The sequence below is a fragment of the Vulpes lagopus genome, chromosome 5 (assembly GCF_018345385.1).
Source record: "Vulpes lagopus strain Blue_001 chromosome 5, ASM1834538v1, whole genome shotgun sequence".
Taxonomy (NCBI): Eukaryota; Metazoa; Chordata; class Mammalia; order Carnivora; family Canidae; genus Vulpes; species Vulpes lagopus.
In genome coordinates, this window is record NC_054828.1 from 63,505,921 (window position 1) to 63,527,962 (window position 22,042).

General features: G+C 43.7%; 1 protein-coding gene across 2 annotated transcripts in view; it reads left to right on the top strand.

The window, feature by feature from the left end:
* Positions 1-18,004: 18,004 nt before the first annotated feature.
* Positions 18,005-22,042, top strand: part of PPM1H (protein phosphatase, Mg2+/Mn2+ dependent 1H) — a 253,998-nt gene continuing 249,960 nt past the window's right edge. For both annotated transcript variants that reach the window (XM_041754313.1, XM_041754314.1), the window contains exon 1: positions 18,005-18,390. In XM_041754313.1, the coding sequence (XP_041610247.1) occupies positions 18,152-18,390 (239 nt within the window). In that variant the 5' untranslated portion in view covers positions 18,005-18,151. The remainder of the gene's footprint in view (positions 18,391-22,042) is intronic.

Here is a 22,042-nt window from a genome sequence, read left to right on the forward strand (position 1 = left end):
TCTAATAAATTTCTCATGAGACATTTTCAATTTTGCATTTATTTTACAGAAGAAAAAATACTAAAAATAGTTACATGAGAACATACTGTTATAATTGGCCATTTTAAAAGATTTGTTTACCTTCTTGAAATAATAAAATACTCACTTTGACCTTGCTCTAAGCTAATGACTCTGAATCAAGATAGAAATTTGAAGGTACATTGTTTGATCTTTTTTCAAGTACTGTGGTTAAGGTCATGGGAACATTGCATCCCTTTCCATTCTCCTTCTTCTTCACCCACTAATCTGGGGAGATTTGTTCTTAAAGTTCTTAATTAGATTATCATTAAAAAAAAAGATTATAATACTCTTTTTCCCATAGAAATAAGGCTACAGATAAATATGTATACTTAAGGTAGTATTAGTTCTATACACTGGATATTTAATTTCCAGGCTAGACCACAAAAAGTAGTCTAATCATAATATACATAGTATATTACAAATTAATTTTTGACACACAATCTGTTCATAATTTCAAGGCTCTCTAAACAGTGAAAAATTGAGCCATCAACTAGGCAATCACTGTCCCAATGACATGTGGATTCACAGCAGCAAAATGTATACCTGGCCTCCTAACCTTGCATGGCAGATTTCTAGAAATCATAGATTCGCAGGATTTTAGAGCTGAGATATTTTCAGAATCACCCAAGCCGCTTCCTCATTTTACATCTGAAGAAAACAAGGCCAAAATGGTGAGATGATTTGTGCAGGGTCACTTAACTGATTAGTAAGCATGTTAGGACTTATAAAGAGTTAGCAAATTTTGTGAACCCTGTTTTCAGCTGAGAAAATGCTGAGCAAAAATTGATTCATTCCTTTATTCTTCATTCATACATTGAAGAACCATTTGCTACATGCATCAAATGTGCAGAATGTTCTATTAGCTGATAAGGTAATTTTAAATATGAATTGGCTTTGGGCACCTGGGTGGCTCAGTCAACTAAGCCTCCAACTCTTGGTTTCAGCTCAGGTCATGATCTCAGGGTCGTGAGATTGAGACCTGCATCAGGCTCTGCATTCAGCATGGAGCCTGCTTGAGATTCTCTCTCTCTCTCTCTGCTCTCTTCCCTACTGTCTCTCTCAAATAAATAAATCTTTAAGCAAAAGAATATGAACTGACTTTTGCTCTTAACTAGCTGAGTTTTAATTGGCTATAGTTAAATTTAGAAAGATTTTTAAAAATATTTTATTTATTTATTCATGAGAGACAAAGAGAGAGAGAAAGAGAGGCAGAGACACAAGCAGAGGAAGAAGGAAGCTCCATGCAGGGAACCTAATGTGGGACTTGATCCTGGGATGCCAGGATCATGCCCTGAGCCACCCAGATGTCCCAAATTTAGAAAATTAAGCACGAGAGTTACATAGTCAAGTTATGTCAGTATACATGATTAAACGTGAATTAAGTTAGACAGGTAATGTGTTAGGAGTTCAGAGGATGGAGAGGTCAGGGTGGATTTAAGGTGTCAAGAAAGGCTCCATAAAAAATAAATTTAATCTACCCATCTGTCCATTCTATTTACATATCCAGTACTCTATTTCCTATATACCAAAGCGAACCCTGGGAATATAAGGATGAAAGGCAATGCCCTTGTTCTCCAAGATTCACAGTCTAATGGGGAAGAAAAAGAGGGCAAGAAACAAGAGGTAGAAGGTTCACATGGAATGTTTGTATATAGAAATACTTATGTTTATTATATTAAGTATAAGCAGAGGCAGGATTGGGATTAGAAAAGCAAACAAAACAAGTGAGGCACAAAATTTAAGGAAGGACTCACTCTCAAGCCATTGCAAGTACAGAATCTTGCACAGACCTGAGAGAGGGCATCCTCTTAAATTTTGCACCCTGAGCACCTTACTGCCTCACCTTTGTGCTGGATTACTAGTACTATTTAGTCATCAAACAAAGTGGCAGAATGAGGGCACCTGGATGGCTCAGTGGTTGATCATCTGCCTTTAGCTCAGGTCATGATCCCAGGATCCTGGATTTGAGCCCTGTGTCAGGCTCCCCACAAGGAGCCTCTGCCTGTGTCTCTGCTGCTCTTTCTGTGTCACTCATGAATAAACAATCTTAAAGCACACACAAAGTGGCAGGATGGTATAAACAATGGTAAAAAAGCAAAAAACAGAAAACCTTGAATAAAGTCTGAATAAAATCCACCACTAATTACTATGTGATCTTAATTAAGTTTTTCGTATCTCTGGACCTCACCTTTCTCCTCTGCAAAATCTAGGGGTTGACCTAGATTAGTGCTTTTTAGACTGTGACATGCGCAGTGCATGGAGTCTTCAGAAATGACCCAGATGAGGAAGGGCTGGCTAAGTAGGGCTCTACATCCCTTACCCTGACTTTAATCAGATTAGCCATATTAATTGCTTTTATTAAAGATGATTCTTACAATTCATTTTTTAAAGGTTTAAATAATTTAAAAGAATTAACCAGAAAAATCAAACATCAGGTTGACCCTAGATGATCTCTAATACCTTTAACAGCTGTCCATTTACCTTTTTATGAGGAATGTCATTCTGCCAAGGTCCAGTGAGAGCAGTTATAACTATAGTTTCAATGACCAGTGGTAGTAGTATCCAAGGGTATTGATCTCTTGTGGTCCTGTGGGGATTATATAAGTCTAATTGTTCCCCTTATGAAGGGTTCAATGACTCTTGATGAATTGGGTGGAGAAGAAGAAATGAGAGATAGGCAGAAAGCTAGACCAATTTGATGTTAATCTAGGGGTGCAGTGGAAGTTAACACCTATGAGTCTAATGATGCTTTGGAGTTGAAACCAGGAGGTACTGATACAATCAAGTGTCATGATGCCTCATGAAGGCCATAGTACTTTCTATTTCCCCTTCAGAAACACCGCTTAGTCAACGATTGGTCACAAATTGTCACATGTGTGGTGCTTATTGAACAAATCCTGGGCTAACTTTGTGATTAACAGCTAACTATATTATTTGTTCCATTCCAAGAAATGACTTAATGATCTCTAAAGACCTGTGAGTCTTCACGAGCATTCTAAAACAATAATCACCAGAAGAGGTCTAGTGGGAGAAAGGAAGAAAAAGCACAGCAGTCTGGCTCATTTCTGTGAGGTGGCACAGTTACTTAAGTAGTCATTGGGAATGTGAGTAAAGAGCATAGCCATAATCTCATTGTATGAAACCAGGATGGGTCATCTCATGCTCCAAATGGTAACTACAAAGGATGACTTTTGTATATCTTGCTTTAGGAACACCAGAGAAAAAACTGTATTGATAATAAACCTCAGCCCTGTGCCCAAATTGGGAAAGGTGCCTCAAAAAGAGGATGAAGAGAGAGTAAGGTCCTAGGGAAGTCCAATTAAGGAAACCTACTTCCCCTTCCTGTCAGCACTGTGAAGACATAATCTCAGTTAATACAACAATATTAGCTGGACTTTATTAGTCCTAAATGTGCTTAAAGAAACCAAGTTTCAAAGAAATTAAGTAAATTGCCCAGGTCATAAAGATAATAATAAAAAGAAGTGTTGGTCTTCAAACCCAAGTTTTCCAAAAAAGAGTGTTTCTCCAATACAATCCCAAAGAGGTGAAGGAAGTAGTATAGAGATTTAATCATTTCCACGGTTAGTCTACTGCAGGGGAGTCACAACTCCCCAAAAAGCACAAGATGAGAGACCAGGGTGTATTGAGGAAAAAGTCAGAAGCTTGTGAAAACCTATTCAGTCACATAAGAGTTCTCTAAGTCAAAGGTAAGGGAGGAGGAGAGGGAAATGAGAATGTGATAAAGCTGACACACAGTTTCCTATAGCTTCTGAAGAGTTGGGGCACGCTTGTTTCGTTCACCATTGTACATTCCAGCACCCAGCACAATGCCTGATGTTGAGTTAAGAAATATCAAAGGAAAGCTAAGGAGATGGGACACCTTGGTGGCTCAGTGGTTTAGTGCCTGCCTTTGGCCCAAGGCATGATCCCAGGTTTCTGGGATCGAGTCCCATGTCGGGCTCCCTGCAGGGAGCCTGCTTCTCCCTCTGCCTGTGTCTCTGCCTCTCTCTCTGTGTCTCTTATAATAAATGAATACAATCTTTAAAAAAAAAAAAAAAGGAAAGTTCAGGAGATAGATGCATGTACCATCCCAAGCCTGTGATAAGTACATATATCTACACATATAGCTACCACATGTATGAAGGAAAAATGTATGCCTCTGCTGGGTAAGGGCCACATTCATAAAGCTTCTGCATTTATTGCAAAGCCAACTTTACTCAGGGACTGAAGAAGTAATTGCCTGTTGGATGTGTTTCAATTACAAGGTTTCTCCTGACATGGGAGAGACTCCCTTCCTGCAAAGTAAAATCCCTGCCTCTATATTTACTTATTTCCAGTAAATTTCAATGTAAATGTAACAGGAAATTAGAAATATTATTTTCTTTCTTTTTTTAAGATCTTATTTATTTATTCATGAGAGACACAGAGAGAGAGGCAGAGACACAGGCAGAGGGAGAAGCAGACTCCTCACAGGGAACCCGATGTGGGACTTGATCCCAGGACCCCGGGATCACAACCTGAGCCCAAGGCAGACCCTCAACTGCTGAGCCACCCAGGCATCCCTGAATGAGATTATTTTCTAACTTGGTTTTGAATGTCTCTCATATAAGCACAGAATAAACACGTGTCAAGATTTATTTAACTCATTGGTGAGAGACTTCGAAGGATATTAATTCTGGGTCAATGAGCATTTGAGAAACAATATTTATAGGAAGTGAGTGAGGATAGGATATTAGAAGACTGAGAGATTAGAAACTAAAATGGCTAAACTCCTATAGGGCAATAAAAATCATAATCTTTGAATCTGTTTTTCCTATCAGATGGAAATCATTTGTATCTCTACTGAGCAAAAATCTAAAAGTGAATAAGTGTTATCACAAAGTATGGGCCCTAATCAACAATAGGGAACAACGGCATGCTCCCCTACAAAATGAAGTAATCCTTGTCTGAGCCTGTGAGACAACACTCAGGTGTGATACAGAGAGAGCAGATAACCACCCTCTTGCCTTTTGTTCCAAGTTTGTAATAATTGGTCTTAATAAAGATTGGGGGAAATTATCTCCCTTCTATCCCCAATCAGTTTTAAAGGGCTGTGAGAAACAAAAATAAGGTTGCATTTTGATCATGACCTGGGGGGTATGGTTGTCCCACATACCAGATACATATTTTCAGCTCTGAGAATGTGGCTCATAATTTTCTGTCCTGCTCAGAATAGCAGAGATTTGGTGACCCAGTTCGTCATCAGGGTGCAAGACTCAGATGACTGGGCTCAGAGAAGAGGAAGGAAGAGTTGAGACAAAGGTCTGAATAATCAAGGAAGCAGGAGAGGGCAAGAGCTTGGGAAAGACTGGTCTCCAAATGCAGTGTTTGGGGATGGTCCCTGGGGATAGAAGTGGGTACGATTAGGGGGAAAGCATAGAGGACAAACTTGCTTATCTATGGCACATTTGTTTCTGGCATTCTCCAAAGCAAAGATAGGATTTGTTTGTTCTCAACTGTACCTGACGTTAAGATTTTATTATTATTTTCTATGTGACCCAAAAATCTTTCCCTGAAAAAACAGACATACTGTCTACTTGGCCAAAACATTAATACATATTTAGTTTAATCTAGTCATTGACAGTAAACTTCAGTGAAATAAACCAGGGTGCTGTAATCACTGTTCTTTGTAATTTAAGATAGCCAAATGTTTTACAACAATCAGAATTATATTTTTGTTCCTCATTATTGACAGACGACGCATGCCAGTAACTCCTCTACAGAGTGTTCTGACATTATGCAAATGTTTGTGGACACAATTCAAAAGAACACCATGGTTATTTAAGAGGGTGATACTATCTCCCTTGGTCACACATAGCACTTTTTAAAATTCTAACAAAGTGGCAGGCTGGAGCCAGAATTGCCTTTGTTTTGTTTCTGTAGAAAAATGGGTCTACCCCACAGAGTCGTTGCTGGGCTATCATGGTTCATGCTCTTTCCTTGAATATGGCTGCTTCTGTGCTCCGCCACCATCCTGTAATCTGGCCTTGGATTTGGGCGGCTGACAAAGCAGTGGAGTCTTCTTTAGGGACCCCAAGTTAAAACAAAGAAGCAGATATGTGTTCCCAAAGAAAGATGCTTTTGCTAAGAAAGAGGTAGGACAGAGATGGGATTAATAGAAAACAGAAGGAAAGGAAAACCCAACACTATCCCTCAAGACAAAGAATGAACAAAATCACTCCAGGAAGCATTGGAGTAGGAGATAACAAGCTTAGAATGGTGATCTTTCCTAACACAGAGGATAATCAGAACACAATTTAAAAAAGAAAAGAAAATCTCATTCATTTTTTTACTAAAATCATGGAAAAACAATCAGTCTTGCTTGGTAAATGGAAAATTTTAAAGAATTTGTAAAAGGAAAAGCAATGAACATTACAGGACACTAGACAAAAGAATTCCTTCAAATTACAGAAAAAGGAGGTCTTTTTTTTAAAAAGACTTTATTTATTTGAGAGAGAGAGCAAGCACAGGAGTGGGGTGGGGGAGGTGGTAAGGACAGAGGGAGATGAACAGAGGGAGAGGGAGAAGCATACTCCCACTGGGCAGGAGCCCCACTTGGGGCTCAATCCCAGGACCCCGGGATCATGACCTGAGCTGAAGGCAGAAGCTTAACTGACTGAGCCACCTGGGTGCCCCTAAAGGGGCCCTTTTAAAATTCAGTACTCAGGTGTTTATTTTAAAAAAACAGTAGATGGTGGCAAAAAAAAATGTGTTCATTTTTTTTCAAAAGCCCTTCATCTTTCCATACCACGTATAATGAGAATGATGACTTTTAAAAATAACGACTCAAGTCTTTGAGTTAATATTTGCTCTGATTTTTTCCCACCAGAGAATTGTTTTGGTGAATAATATCCTTGGTCTTTCATATTTGCCAGGTACTGATCTTTCACTAATGATGAGAATATTAAAAAAAAAAAAAAGGCTAACAACAAATGTTTTGATTCCCAATTAAATGTACTCTGTACTAAGAGATGAAAATCAGGGACCTCTAGGTATGTATAACCCCAAATCAGTTGTACATGCCTTTGGAATGAATTTTTTACTTTTCTATGAATCTAGTTCAAGTACGGAGTTAGAATCTTTCAACTAAACAGGTGGAGTTAACACTGAAGCCTCAAGAGAGAATCTTGGTCCACTTCATTCATTGCTTCAGACTTAGAGCAGCAAGGCTACCCCTCTCTGAACTCCCTTTCTAGAACACACCTTTCATGGAGTGAGATGAAGGAGAAAGATGGCAGGAATTAACTAATTTGTTGAAAAGGCTTCTCTGGGTAGCTGTGACAGGGGCAAAAAGAAAAGGTAGTACTCATTACTGGATGGAAATGTGGATCTGGGACGTAGAAAATGAACTTCTTAACTTTCACATTTTTAATGTCCAGCTCCTGCTATGATGCATTCAGATTAAAACACACACACACACACACACACACACACACACACACAAGAAAAGCAGTGAGAAAATCAACAGAGGATTTAAAAGTCATCTGTCATTTCCCTGTGGAAAAATAGTAGTGATATTTTTGCATTCCTGTGGAACTCTCTCCAGCAGAAAAATGAGGAATGAGTATTATCTTTGATTGCATAATTGATATTTGTCTTATCTACTCTTTTTGTTGTTTGTGAAGTATCCAGAGGCTAGAAACAAGGTCTTTTTTTTTTAATTTTTATTTATTATTTATGTATTATAGTCACAGAGAGAGAGAGAGAGAGAGAGAGAGAGAGGCAGAGACACAGGCAGAGGGAGAAGCAGGCTCCATGCACCGGGAGCCCGATGTGGGATTCGATCCCGGGTCTCCAGGATCGCGCCCTGGGCCAAAGGCAGGCGCCAAACCGCTGCGCCACCCAGGGATCCCTAGAAACAAGGTCTTAATTGACTTTTGCACGTGGAGTTCTCACTCAAAATTATAGCCACCATTTATTAAATGCCTACTATGTGCTAGGTACATGGTAGGCACTTTAAATATGTTATTCTAGAATATCTCAAAGACTTAAAAAATTCTGAATTATTCTACAAAGTTCCAATACCTAATGCTGATGAGCTTCATTGTCAGTCACAGTATTGTATGTGCTCTGACACATATAAGCAGTAATTGCTAGTAAGCTTCTTCACATTTCTCATCCTACTACATTAAAGAACGACCCAAATTAGTCCTATTTTTTAAAGATTTTATTTATTATTTTTTATTTATTTGAGAGAAAAAGAGCACGAACAGGGGGGAGGGGCGGAGGAAGAAGAAGGTAGAGAAGCAGATTCTCCAATGAGCAGGGAGCTCCACATAGGGCTCAATCCCAGGACTCCGAGATCATGACCTAAGCTGAAGACAAACACCTGACTGAGCTAACCAGGTAGTTTTTTAAAAAGCTAAGTTTTAACTGTCATGCTTTGCCACCTTTGGTAACTTCTGAAAATATTTTTCTATTGATCGTTTTCAAGAACAAAAGCAAAACACTGGAAATAAAAATTTACTGGGAAAGAACAAATTGGTGAGATAAGATAGTTATTTTCAGATAGAAAACATTGATGTATGGTATCCATGAAAAACCACCATATTAATAAAAACTGATTCTGAATTTCAAATAGAAAAAAACTAGTAACAGACATTTCCTACATATTAATGCTTTAATAGAAAGATCAAAGATATGAAGTATAGGGGCATTTGAAATACTTTCATATGCAAATTTAGAACACAGTTTTGTTTTCTAGAGGTATTAAACATAATGCTTTTCAATGTATGAATCACCTGACTTGTATAATGAGGACATTTATATTAAATCTGGTAACTTCTGGACATCAAAATTAGGATGCTATGGACACCAACCTAGGTTTAAGAACCTTTCAGCTCTATCCTCTTTTATTCTAGAAAATACTACTAAAATCCCTGTGATATGGCCTTTAAATGAGACACTTCTTCTTGTCATTCCTTCTTTACCATAATTATTTATTTATTCATTCATGTATTCAACCTTTAATATATATAATGTATGGTAAATAACATAGATGTAAACAGGAAGAAGAAACAGCCCCCTTTTTTCAGTTATCTTACATTGCAAGAGTCAGATAATTTTTTTTAAAGATTGGTTTATTTATTTTGAGAGAGAGAGAGTACACAGAGGGGTGGGGAGCAGAGGGAGAGCATCCTTGAGCAGACTCCCCTCTGAGAGCAAAGCCTGACACAGGGCTGGATCCCACAACCCTGAGACCATGACCTGAGCCAAAATCAACAGTCAGCTTAGCCACCAAGGCACCCCAGGAATCAGATAATTTGAACACAATGCGATATTCTATAACCAGGGATAGAGTTATGTACAGGAGCTTTGGGAGTATAGAGAAGGAAGCTCTTAACCACTAAAGTGATGTAGGAACATGAAAAAATAGGAGCTAACCACTGGATGTGGGTGGGCAGGGCAGGAAGAAGGGCTTGGAGCATTTCAGGCCAAAAAACACAACCTGTCCAGGTGGGGTGAAGACTATCAGATTCTAGAAATGACAAGTAAGGCTGAAGCAAAGGGTTGTTGGAATGCAGACAAGGCTGACCTGTGAGTAGAAAGGTAATCAGGATCACATCATGAAGGCTCATGGTGAGGAGTCTAAACAAATGGCCAACCGAAGAGGTTAAAAGTGCCAGGTGATATCACTAGGGCCTGGGTTTCGAAAGCTCCTTTTGGCTGCCATGTGGAAGACAGCACCACACACGCACCAGCAGGAATCTGCTGTGGGAGTCTGGGTATGAAATAATGAAGACCTGAGCAAAATTAGTCGTTGTGGAATAGACAGATTCAGGAGGTACTTGGAAGACAGGATCAACAAACTGATTGACACACTGATAGGGGAGGATGAGAAGGAAGGAATAGAGGAACCTCCCAGATGTCTAGACAGGGTAGGTGTATCCTGGTGTCATTAGCTGACACTGTAGTCTCAGAAGAAGGAGAAGCAGAGTCAGGGGAAGATAATGAATCTTATTTGTGATATATTGAATTTGAGGTGCCTGGGAGATACACAAGTGGAGAATTCTAAGTCCCATTAAAACCCTGTGAGTCCTCAGGCATTGAAAGATTGTATCTCCTGCCCAATCCCAGCAGTTAAACCAGAAACAACCCAAAACCATACAGCAAGTACCAGGAAGGCCAAAAATGTTTTATTTTTTTCTAATAAGGACTTTTCAAAAACCATTACCAAAATATAGATTTTAAAAAATATGTTTTATATATATATATATTTATTTCTCTAAAATTTATATTTTTATAAATGTGCTTACCTATATAAATATATTTATATCTCATTTTTTTTTCTGCCTCTGCTTGGCACAAGACAGAGACATGTGCATAAACAGACTGCCTGTTGGGTACTCCAGCCTGGGAGGTGACGGGGACAGTGGTCAATCCTACTTCTTTCTCTACAGCTTCCCATGTACTGAAGAATTCACATATCTGCCCCCAGCAAATGTACATAGGGTTTTACACTAACATGAGCTTATAGAAATCAAACAGAAAAGGACAGTTCATAGGCATCTGAATAAATCTAGTTCAGAGCTTTTATACCAACCCTTATTTTCCTTTTTTTTTTAATTTTGAGAGAAAAAGAGCAAGCAGAGGGCAGAGCAAAGGGAGAGTGAGATAATCTCCAGTAGATTCCATGCTGAGCTCAGAGCCCAAAGTGGGGCTTGATCTCATGACCCTGAGATCACAACCTGAGCCAAAAACCAACGGTTGGATGCTTAACTGACTGAGCCACCCAGGTACTGCTCTATTTTCTTTCTTCTTCTTCTTTTTTTTTTTTTACTGCTCTATTTTCTTATTTGATATGTTCCCTGCACGTCCATGTCTGCCTGTCCATTAAGTAAATAGCACACATTTACCCATGTCAGTTTCTCAATTTTTAAAAAATATTCATTTATTTATTTTAGAGAGAGAGAGCATTCACGAGCAGAGGGCAGGGCAGACAATCTCAAGCAGACTCCCCACTGGGTGGAGAGCCTGACTAGGGACTTGAGGCGTGACCCTGAGATCATGCATGACCTGAGCTGAAACCAAGAGCCAGACACTTAACCGACTGAGCCACCCAGGTGCCCCTCAAATGGCTTTTATGAGAAACCCCTTGTGGATTTATTCAACTAGATTGTTGGGCCCCACTCCCAGGGGTTCTGAGTCACTAGATCTGGGATGGGGCCAGAGAATGTACTGTTCTAACAGGTGATCCTGATGCTGCTAGTTCAGGGAGTGCAATCTGATAAGCGGATTTTTTTTCACAGTTGAAGCAATTAGAGGAGAACTGAGACAAGAAATTAATTTTTAAAATTCACTAAAATAGACAAAAGGAAGAACTTGCTGAAAGCAGGGTGTGTTCATGATGAAAGCATCATCAGGGTAACTGGGGTGGGATGGGATCTTGCTTTTGAATAAAATATGAGATTATTTGCCATGACATTCCACTTTATTTTAGCCTAAAAAGTCTACTTTGATTCAAAATGCAGTTGATGATAAAAAGGACAAAGCAACTAATTCTGCATTTCCAGACATCGGAAATAGCTGTCACATGTACTTGCATAGAACAAGACTGATCTTTTGAGAGAATAAAAGTAACTTGAGTATATAGTTCTTAGTCAAGAAGCTGTCTTGAGTTGCTTGATTTCTGAATTTTTGCAAACGACATGCCCTTCTTTGAGCAAACGCCAATTTTCCCACTCAGTAAACAATCTTCATTGGCTACTTTGGCCACTATTACCTTGTAAAAATAATCCTGATAGGCAGGAATTTTAAAATTGCAAGAAAGCAGGGAATAAATCATATTTGAAAAGAGAAATGTATATGGCAAGGTTTGGAAACAGATTGGTAATATTTCAAATTTTTAAAAAGATATTTTCAGTTGAATAGAATTTAGAATTTTTATACAACCTTAGTATGACCCAGGCAACTCCCAACTTAGAAATGAGCTCTGTCTTGAAGTGTTAAATTACTATACAATACACCGGAAACTAATATAACACTGCACATTAACTAATTAGAAAAAAAATAAAAACTTGAAAAAAAATAAAAACCTTCCTGGGAAGTCATTTGTTTAGAAGTTGGAACAATTTCCAAATAACATTATTATACTTATGACATTCTTATTTAAGTTTGCTAAGGGGTTTTATGTGCAAATGCAAAGAAAATTTACAAAATCCTCAAGATAACTGAAATACCAGATCGTTGTGCAGAAAAGGTAGAAAAAAATCATTTATTTTTTATTTTTTTTAGATTTTATTTATGAGAGACACACACACAGAGAGAGAGAGGGGGGCAGAGACACAGGCAGAGGGAGAAGCAGGCTCCATGCAGGGAGCCCGACATGGGCCTCGATCCTGGGTCTCCAGGATCACGCCCTGGACTGAAGGCAGGCGCTCAACCACTGAGCCACCCAGGGATCCCCCCAAAATGTCATTTATAAAATAAACTTTCTATTTGTTGGAATGTCAAAGAAAGTACTCAATGGAACCGGATGTCTTCATTCCTAGCTGTGTGGTCTTGAGCAAGTCATTTATCTTTTCCCAGCCTCAGTTTTGTGGATTGTAAGTGGTAGCCTTGGTTGAGAGCATTAGAAACAACGTTTAACTTATAATGTCGGCTGAGAGCATCGGAAACAATGTGTATCAGCCCCCCTCTCCCAGTTCCATACACTGATGCTGTCAGTACAGTAGATCCCCCTTATCCAAGGGGGATACGACATCCCAAGACCCCAGTGGATGCCTGAGACTGTGGATAGTACCTAACCCTATACTTACTATATTTTTCCCCTATACACATATACCTATGATAACATTTAATTTATGAATTAGATTCAGTGAGAGATTAATAATAAGAATAGTAAAGTAGAATAATCATAACATAATGTAGGGGCACCTGGGTGGCTCAGTTGGCTAAGCATCTGCCTTCAGCTCAGGTCCTGGTCTCAGGGTCCTGGGATCCACTCTGAGTGGAATCAGGCTCCCTGCTCTGCTCGGTGGGAAGACTGCTTCTCCTTCTCCCTTTGCTCCTCCTCCCTGTTCATTCTTTCTCTCTCGAATACATGAATAAAATCTTTTCAAAAGCAATATACTGTAATAAAGGTTATGAAAATGTGGTCTCTCAAGATATCTGGTTGTACTGTACTCACTCTTCTTGTGATGGTGGGAGATAGTCAAATGCCCATGTGATAAGATGAAGTGGGGCGAATGATTCCGATGTTGTGACACTGCATTGGGCTGCTACTGACCTTAAGATTCGTCAGAAGGAGGATCATTTGCTTCCAGACCAGTGTTGCCTGTGGGGTAATTAAGCCACAGAGAGCAAAGCTGCAGATGAAGGAGACTAGTACACCATTTACTATGCTTTTATTAACCACCCATTCTTTACCGGGAAGAACTCTAGCAGGTTTTCTATTATTCCATTTAATCATCAAAATAATCCTAGGAGGTAGGTATAGCTATTTTCATTGTTGTAAGTAGGAAGAAGAAAAGGGAAAAGGTTTACATTTTTAATATTAAAAACTAGTACCTAAGGAAAAAAATACATTTAACTAGAGGAGGGTGATAACCCTGGAATTAACTGTATCATATTTACAACTATTATCTCACTGATCCTTGCAGCTACTCCGTGAGATTGGAGTGACTATTTTTTCCATTTGATAAGTATTCTGATAATCAGCACATTTCAGAGTCTAATCTATAGTAGGTAATACGGATTGAAGACTCATGTGGAAGAGACACAGGTTGATACAATATTGGTGGCTCTTACAAAGCAACGGTTTCAGTGTAGGATAATATGGTCAAGGGATAGAATAGCCTATAGAAGGGGGTCAATGGGCAAGTAATAAGAAAGGTCAGGTGTAATCCATTGGTTGAATGTACCACGTGTTCTGAAAACATATGGTTTTCAGGGAACTTCTGGATTTGATGGATGTAAAAATTGCAAATCCTTTATCATTCTGTACTCAAAGATCAGCTATAAATTTCTTGGTTCCTAAGGAAATTGTTATTTATAAATAAATAGTCTCAGGGATCCCTGAATGGCTCAGCAGTTTAGTGCCTGCCTTCAGCCCAGGGCATGATCCTGGGGTCTGGGGATCAAGTCCTGCATCGGGCTCCCTGCATGGAGCCTGCTTCTCCCTCTGCCTGTGTCTCTGCCTCTCTCTCTGTGTGTGTCTGTCATGAATAAATAAATTTAAAAATCTTATAAAATAAAATATTAAAAGAAATAAAATGTTTTCATTCAATGAAAAAAGAAAACATCAGGGATTTTCAGACAATTTACCAACCGAACCCTAGCACTTGTTAGGCATTAGGCCAGGTACTGGAAATATAAAGATAATAAGAATGTTCTTGCACTGCAGGCCTTCACTTCCTCATGAGAAGACATCGGTAAACTGCCAATTACAACACAAGGAGATTAGCACCATGAGGGAGGCATGAATCTACAGCTGTGAGAGATAGTTCTGGAAAGGCAGGATTCATCCTTCATCTGGCCTGACTTCCAAAGTGTTTGCTTCCTACTTGAATCAAAATGATTTAAAAAAAAAATTTTTTTTTGTTCCTGCAGACTCCTTACCCAGCCTCCCCTAATGTTGACATTAAAACTAAGAAATTCAAAAAACAAAACAAAACAAAACAGAATTTCACACTGTCACAGAACTGTAGTGGTGTGTCTCCTCTGTAGTCTGATGGTTTCTCAGTCTTTCCTGTTTTTTTGTTTTGTTTTGTTTTTAGGACCTTGACAACTTTTGAAGATACATAATGAGGTGAAGGATTTGAGGAAGCATACCACATAAGGGATGTGCCCTTTTCACTGCATGCTGACAGCAGGTACAGGTCATTAATAGTTCTCACTACTGGTGATATTAATTTGAACCACTTGTTTTACATGATGTCCCAGGTTATTCTACTGTAAGGTGTTGTTTTTCCTTTTGTAATTAAATATTTAAGGAACCTGTGATGTTTTCATTGAAGAAATTATCCAGATCTTTTTTTTTTTCCTTGAAAACAGTCTTATTGATGGTACAATCATTGTGTGGTCAAAGCCATGGTATCAGAGGCTTAGAAATGAGACTGTATTTATATGAAGAGCAACCGAGTATAAGGTCCATGTATCTATCCCCTAAATGAATGTTCTGTTAAAGTCTTCAAACCCACATTTTCCAGGGGGAAAGAAACTATGAAAGAGACAAGTGAAGCATATCTATTGATGATTGGGACGTACATATAGTGTGTATCATTGAGGGTCTCTCAATTCCTGTTTACGACATCACTTGAATTCAGGCAATCACTAATCTAAAGCTGGGAGCACAGATACTCCCAAATTTGCATTTGTAATAGGTACGAAAGGCATTTTTTTTTTTTCCTGGGGCTGCCCTAAATTAAGAGGAAAATATTTCTCTGGAAAATCCTGTGATGTGACACTGGTCTTAGAGGTAGGTATAAAGACAGATCTATTAGTGATGAACTCTTACACTATAAAAATATTCAAAGAAAAAAAATATTCAGGGTCCTGGGATCAAGTCCCTACAGGGAGCCTGCTTCTCCCTCTGCCTATGTCTCTGCCTCTCTTTGTCTCATGAATAAATTAAAAAAAAAATTTTTTTTTAAAGAAGTATTCAAAGGAGAACAGGTATGAAAGTCTGCTTGCCTGTGTTTTTGCAGATGACTATGATCAGGTCTTACTCTAAACTGAGAATTAGGAAAAAATTTAAAATATTTATTTATTCATGAGAGACAGAGAGAGAGGGAGATACACAGGCAGAGGGAGAAACAGGCCCCATGCAGGAAGCCTGATGCTGGACTTGATCCCGGGTCTCCAGGATCACACCCTGGGCTGGAGGCAGCGCTAAACCACTGAGCCACCCGGGCTGCCCTAAAATCCTATAGTTAGTAAATAGTAAGGCTTGCTGTAAGTGAAAAGAAGGTCAGAACACAGTAAATTAGTCTCAATAGCGGTTACTGACATATCCAAAGACATTGATAAAGGGTAATTGTTCTACGACAAAAGCTTGAGAAAGTGATTCTAATAAGTTTATGTGGGACTCAGTGGGTGCCCGAGTTGGTTATTTAGCCACTACCTAGATTTTTCCACTTAGAAGTTTATAGTTTAACAAAGTGAGGGTTTAAGAAGCCCTTTGTTGTACATTTAGATTTTGCATTATTTAGAATCCTGCCCCAAATTTTAAAATTAGAGAAAGGGGTCCAAGATCAAATTATTTTTCTGTTCTGTGAAAATAAACACCTATTAACAGGAAGAGTATCTCACTGAACATTTCCAAGTTGTTTTTTTTTTTTACATAATTATTTCCTATAAACCGGAGAACCTATTTATGGAAAAGCCAAAGGGGAAAGTGCCTTAAAAAATATTACAGATATTAAATAGGGGGTCAGTGAGGTTTACCCAGGCCTCACCTAAGAGCAAAAATTCCAATGCCTCTTCAGAGGATTAGGTTCCCCCCAAACACCTGGGCCCCTCCTCCCCACTTCGCACTCAGAAGAATGAAGGCCTGTATTCCCTCCCGAACTCTGAGTGAGCCGGTCAGTGTGTGTAACTCCACCAGTAACACAGAATCCTGGCAAATTAAATGGTAGGTAAACACGGGAACAGGATACAGAACAAGTAAACACGAACAGGATACAGCTTTCTTGCAAAAAAAAAAAAAAAATTAAGCCAATATTTAACAAATGTTACCCCTGATGAAACACATTTCATCAGTTGGCCTTTCATTTTTTTACATTTTTCTGTTTAAGAAAATAACCTGCATTAAGCGTCTCAGTAGTAAACAGGGTCAGCTTTGAAAAGATACTTTTGTTGCTATGCTGGAGCAACATGTTTGTGCACATTTAGTACACAGTTAAGTTCTCGGTACAACAGGGCTTGCAACGGATTTCTTAGAGACCTTTTTTTTCTTTTTCCTTAGAGAACTTTTGCATATGTGCTGCCGAAGCGAGCACTCTTAGAGACCTTTGGAAGCGTATCCTGGGTTCGAAACGGGGCTGGCTCCGCAGATAATGGTGCGTGTGGCGGTAAGAAAAGTTGAAAGAGTAATTCTAGAAATGCCCAGGGAAACAGCTGTTAATTCCCCCGTAGCCCCCGTGGGCTTTTTGTCGTTTAGTGGAAGCTTCGGAAAGTGACGCCAGGTGTGTTTCTCACTTCCACCGCCTTCCCTCCCGGAGTCCACCTGTCTCCGCCTTTCCCCTCGCGCTCGCGGAGTTTCCGTCCCGCGAGGGCCGAGGCCGGTGCGCGTGGGCGCGTGGGCTCTCCGGCGGGCGTGGCCCCGCGCGACCCCCGCCGCCCCTGTGCGCGGCCCCGAGTGATCCCCACGCCGCACCTGTGCGCGGTCCCCCGTGACCCATCGGTGCACCTGTGCGCGGCCCCGTGACCTCCGCTGCACCTGTGCGCGGTCCCGCGCGGCCCCGCGAGACCCCCGGTGCACTTGTGCGCGGCCCCCCGTGACCCACCGGTGCACCTGTGCGCGGCCCCGTGACCTCCGCTGCACCTGTGCGCGGCCCCGCGTGACCCCCGGTGCACCTGTGCGCGGCCCCGCGTGACCCCCGCCGCACCTGTGCGCGGCCCCGCCCCGCGGCGCCCCCGAGGTCGCGGCCCGCGTGCGAGGCGAGCGCCGCCGGCCGGCAGGGGAGGGGCCGCCCCGGCCTTCCGAGCCCCGGCGGCCCGCTCGTCACATGACTGGACCGCGGCGGCGGCGGCAGCAGCAGCGCCGCTCGCCGGGCGGGCTCAGTTCCGCTCGCGCGGGAGCCGAGCGCGGAGGGCGGGGGAGGGCCCTGCGGCCGCCGCGGTCGCCCAGCGGCTCCCGGAGCGCGCGGCGCGTCCCCCCGGCCCGGCCGGGCCGCTCCATGCCGCTCGGCGGCGGAAGTGCGGCGGGGGGCGGCGGCGGCGGCGGCGGCGGCGGCTCGGAGCGCGGGAGGCCGCGGCCCGGGCCCCTGCGGCACTAGCTCCGGGCGCCGCGCCCCAGCGGCCGCCGCAGCCTGCATGCCCCGCGCTGCGCCTCGTCGGGCCCCGCCGCCGCCTCCCGCTCGCACGCGCCGCCGCCGGGCGCCGGAGTAACATGCTCACTCGGGTGAAGTCCGCCGTGGCCAATTTCATGGGCGGCATCATGGCTGGCAGCTCGGGCTCCGAGCACGGCGGCGGCGGCGGCTCGGACCTGCCGCTGCGCTTCCCCTACGGGCGGCCGGAGTTCCTGGGGCTGTCTCAGGACGAGGTGGAGTGCAGCGCCGACCACATCGCCCGCCCCATCCTCATCCTCAAGGAGACCCGGCGGCTGCCCTGGGCCACCGGCTACGCAGAGTGAGTGCGGCGACCCCGGCGGCGGCCCTCCCCGCGCGCCTGCAGCCCCTGCCCGGCCCCGGGGCCCTCCGGGGGCTGCCGGCGTCCAGGCCGCGGCGGGGGCCTCGTTGCGCACCCGGGCGGTCCCGCTCCTCTCCCCCGCCCCAGCCCCAAGGACGCGGCGGCTCCGGCCGACCGTGGGAACGGCGGGTCGCAGCGGCCCGCGGGCCCCGGGGCTGTGCCGCGGGGAGGAGCGCGCGTAGGACAGCCCTGCCGGAGTTCGCAGCGCGGCGGCGACTCTGCTCCCCGCGCCCGCGCCCTCCCCCTCCCCCTCCCCCAGCATCTGCGCCTCCGCGTGAAGTTTGGGGTAGAGCCGGGGGAGCCGTCGCGGCGCTTGGGGCCGGGGGGGGGGCGTGGGGCGCGTCCGCGCGGGGGCGCACCCTTCAGAGGGGCGCGGGGCCCCGAACTTGGCCTCGGCCGGCGTCTCCCTGGGCGGCAGCAACCCCTGCGCGGGCCGCCGGCGCCGGTACTCTAAGCCCCCAGCCCCCGCGGAGGGGGAGCCTATTTCAGGGCTCTAACGGCAGCATTTTGGTGATCGGCTTTGGCGATTAAGCGGGCGTTGCAGTGACTTACTATTTCAAGAAGTGACTCGGTTGGGTTGACGACCTGGGGGGGGGATGGGGGACGGAGGGAGGATTTTAACACCCCGCCCCCCCGCTACTCCTCCATTGACTATTAAGGAGCATCTTATGAATGGTAGGGTCGGTGGTAATTTTCGCCCTACGCCGCGTTTCCAAACTGGGACATTCCGAGGGTGGGATTCAGGAGACGCGAGATCCGGCCGCAGCACCGCCCGGAGGCCGCCCCGGCGCACGCCCCGCCCCGCGCCCCGCGCCCCGCGCCCCGCGCCCGGCGCCCCGCACACCTGGCGCTTCTCCGGCCCCTCGGCCCGCGGGTCTGGGCCCGCCCCCGGCCCTGAGCGGCCTCGCTCGCTGATTGGCCGGCCCGGGAGCCAATCCGCGCTCCGGACGCCGCGGCGCCGCGGGGCTGACCCCGGCCTGGAGGCCCGGATCCCCGGGGCCCGCGTGCTCCCCGGAGCGTGGGTTCGGGCCCCCGGCCCGGTGGGCGCGCTCCCCAGGCCCTCCCGCCCCCTTCTCCCTTCCCTTCTCCCCCTCTGACCACGTCTCCGTGGGTTTTCATAGAGATCGCGAGTTAAGTGGGGCTGGGCGACGGGCGTGGGAAAAATGGGGAGAAAACACGTGAGAGGCCGGGTGCTTGGCAGCGAGAATTAACCGCAGTGAATTAACCGCAGGGCCCGCGTGGCCGAGACTCCAGGGCGGGGCGGGGCGCGGGGTGCGAGGTTGAAGCTGGACCTCAGGAGACCGGCAGGCCGCTGCGGGGAGAAAGTGCCTGCCCAGACACACCATGCACCGGTTCTTGGATGAAACTGTTAAAACAATTTTTGTTTAAAAGCCCATTTAGACGCATTGTAAGCAAAAACAGGTCTACTCTGATTGTGTAGGTGGGGGCCCTTGTGCCTGCCGAAAGAACCCCGAACTACCTGGCTAGTTGTCACCTGGGTGGGCTTCCCAGGCCAGGGGCACCTGTCCGAGGGGCAGAATGACAAGCGGACAAATGGTGAGAAAGTTCTGGGAAGTAGGAAGGAAGATGTTAAAACACGTGTGAAAGCTACATGGGTGCAAGAAAAGGAGGGCCTCGAACAGGAAGAAAAGGAAAGAGGACTAAAACAACCAGTTTCAGAATGTTTGGATCCTTTGGCAGGCACATGATGCGCCAAGGACTGCAAAAAAAAAAAAAAAAAAAAAAAAATCTATATATAGGAATCTGAAATGAGACCGGTAGCTGGGATAGATGGGACTCAGGGGCTCTATCTCCTCCTAGGTGGGCCTCCATTTCCTTATTCCTTATCCCTAAGAAGTTCACCTTTTTCTAGACCCCGACATGGGAAATGTTCAACTTGAAGGTTACAAAGGCCACTGTAAAATGTTTAATTTTAAAAATTAGTTATAAAAGTAGTACATGATGGGGGAAACAAAGGCAAAAGAAAAAAATGTCCTTGCTGCCCACAGCCCATTGTTAAGTCCTTGAAACAGGCAGAGTGACCTTCCTCTAGAAACTCAACTGCCTCCATGTCAACACTTTCCTTAAGAGCAAGAGGCAATCGTAGGCCAGCCTCCCAGGATCCTGTATGTCTACTTTAACTTAAAGGAATTTCCAAAGAAATTTTTATTAATCTCTACTCCCCAATATCTACGTTGGCAATCATCCCCCAAGCGTATGGCCCCCTGATGTACATCTAAAGGTTCTCATGACTAAGGTTTTATCAGACAGTAATAAATGACTTTTATCTAATGAAAGCTAGCCCCCCTCAAGGTCCTGGAAACCTTGCTTTCAACATTCTTTAGAGATTTACTCTGACTAACCCCCTCCCAACTTGAAAGTATATAATCGCCACACCTCACAACCCCAGTGCAGCTTTAATAAAACCACCTTTTTGCACCCAAGATGTTTCAAGAATTCTTCATTGGCCATCAGTTCTGGACCCCAACATTTCCTACATCAGTATATACTTGTGAATTCAAGCAAAGACCTGTACATATATAAATGGAGACACCCCCCCCACACACACACACACATACTCCCTAGGGGTAATGACTGTAATGTAGTGTTTGGTGTGTGTGCCTTTGGAGACTTATTTGGATGCACTCATAAATATGTATCATGGTTTTTTTTTTTTTCTTCTCAAGATAGGCTCTTACTAAGCATGTAATTCTATGGCATTTTCAGAAAAACACTATGTCTTGGACTTTATTCCAAGTCAATACATATAGAATTACCTCATTCTTTAAAAATATACTTAGTACTAATAAGAGCTAACAAAGTTGGTGCTTACTGTTTAGTGCTTTTACTTTGTCCAGATTTGTATCCTATTTGATTCTCACAACAACCCTTTTTTTTTTTTTTTTACAACAACCCTTTAAAGTAGGCAGCAACATTTGCATTTGCTATAAAATAGAATGTGTATATTAAAAATAGGATACAGAGGCACTGAATGGTTAAGCAACTTTCCTAGAGTCCTGCCACCTTAGCAGGGTCTGTATTTGAACCCAAGCATGATTCCAAAGCCCACACCACCAAACTGCCTTCTTACAGTGTAATTATGGTGCATTCGTCTGCACCCAGGATGAACCCCCGATGTTGTCCTGCTACCAACCTCTGTCAGATGTACTGTACCGCTTCCTCAAACCTTGAACTATACTTACTCTTCCTGCAAAAACACATCCTGAATGGTCAAAATGGCTGAAATAGGGAAGGGGAGAGAAGGAACCGTGGGGCTAGGATCAGAGGCTGCTGCTAATCCTGCCCTTTGCCTACAGTATCTCCTGGAAGGAGGAATTCCCTTTGTTTTAGAAGGTACCTGAGAGGGGTGGAATTGGTGGGAAGATTGCTCAGGGTGTGGGGATAAGGAGGATTTTAGCAAGTTAAGGGGAATCAGAAGTGGTTTGCTTACTTTTCTGGAAAATGAGCTACTTTCTGTGCCTTCCCCAGAGGAAGAATTGGCATCATTCAGTGAATGAGGACTTAGAAGGGAGTTGAACTCTGGTGCTGACCTTTTGGGTGGCAGAAAAATTAAGGAGAAATTTTTTTTTTA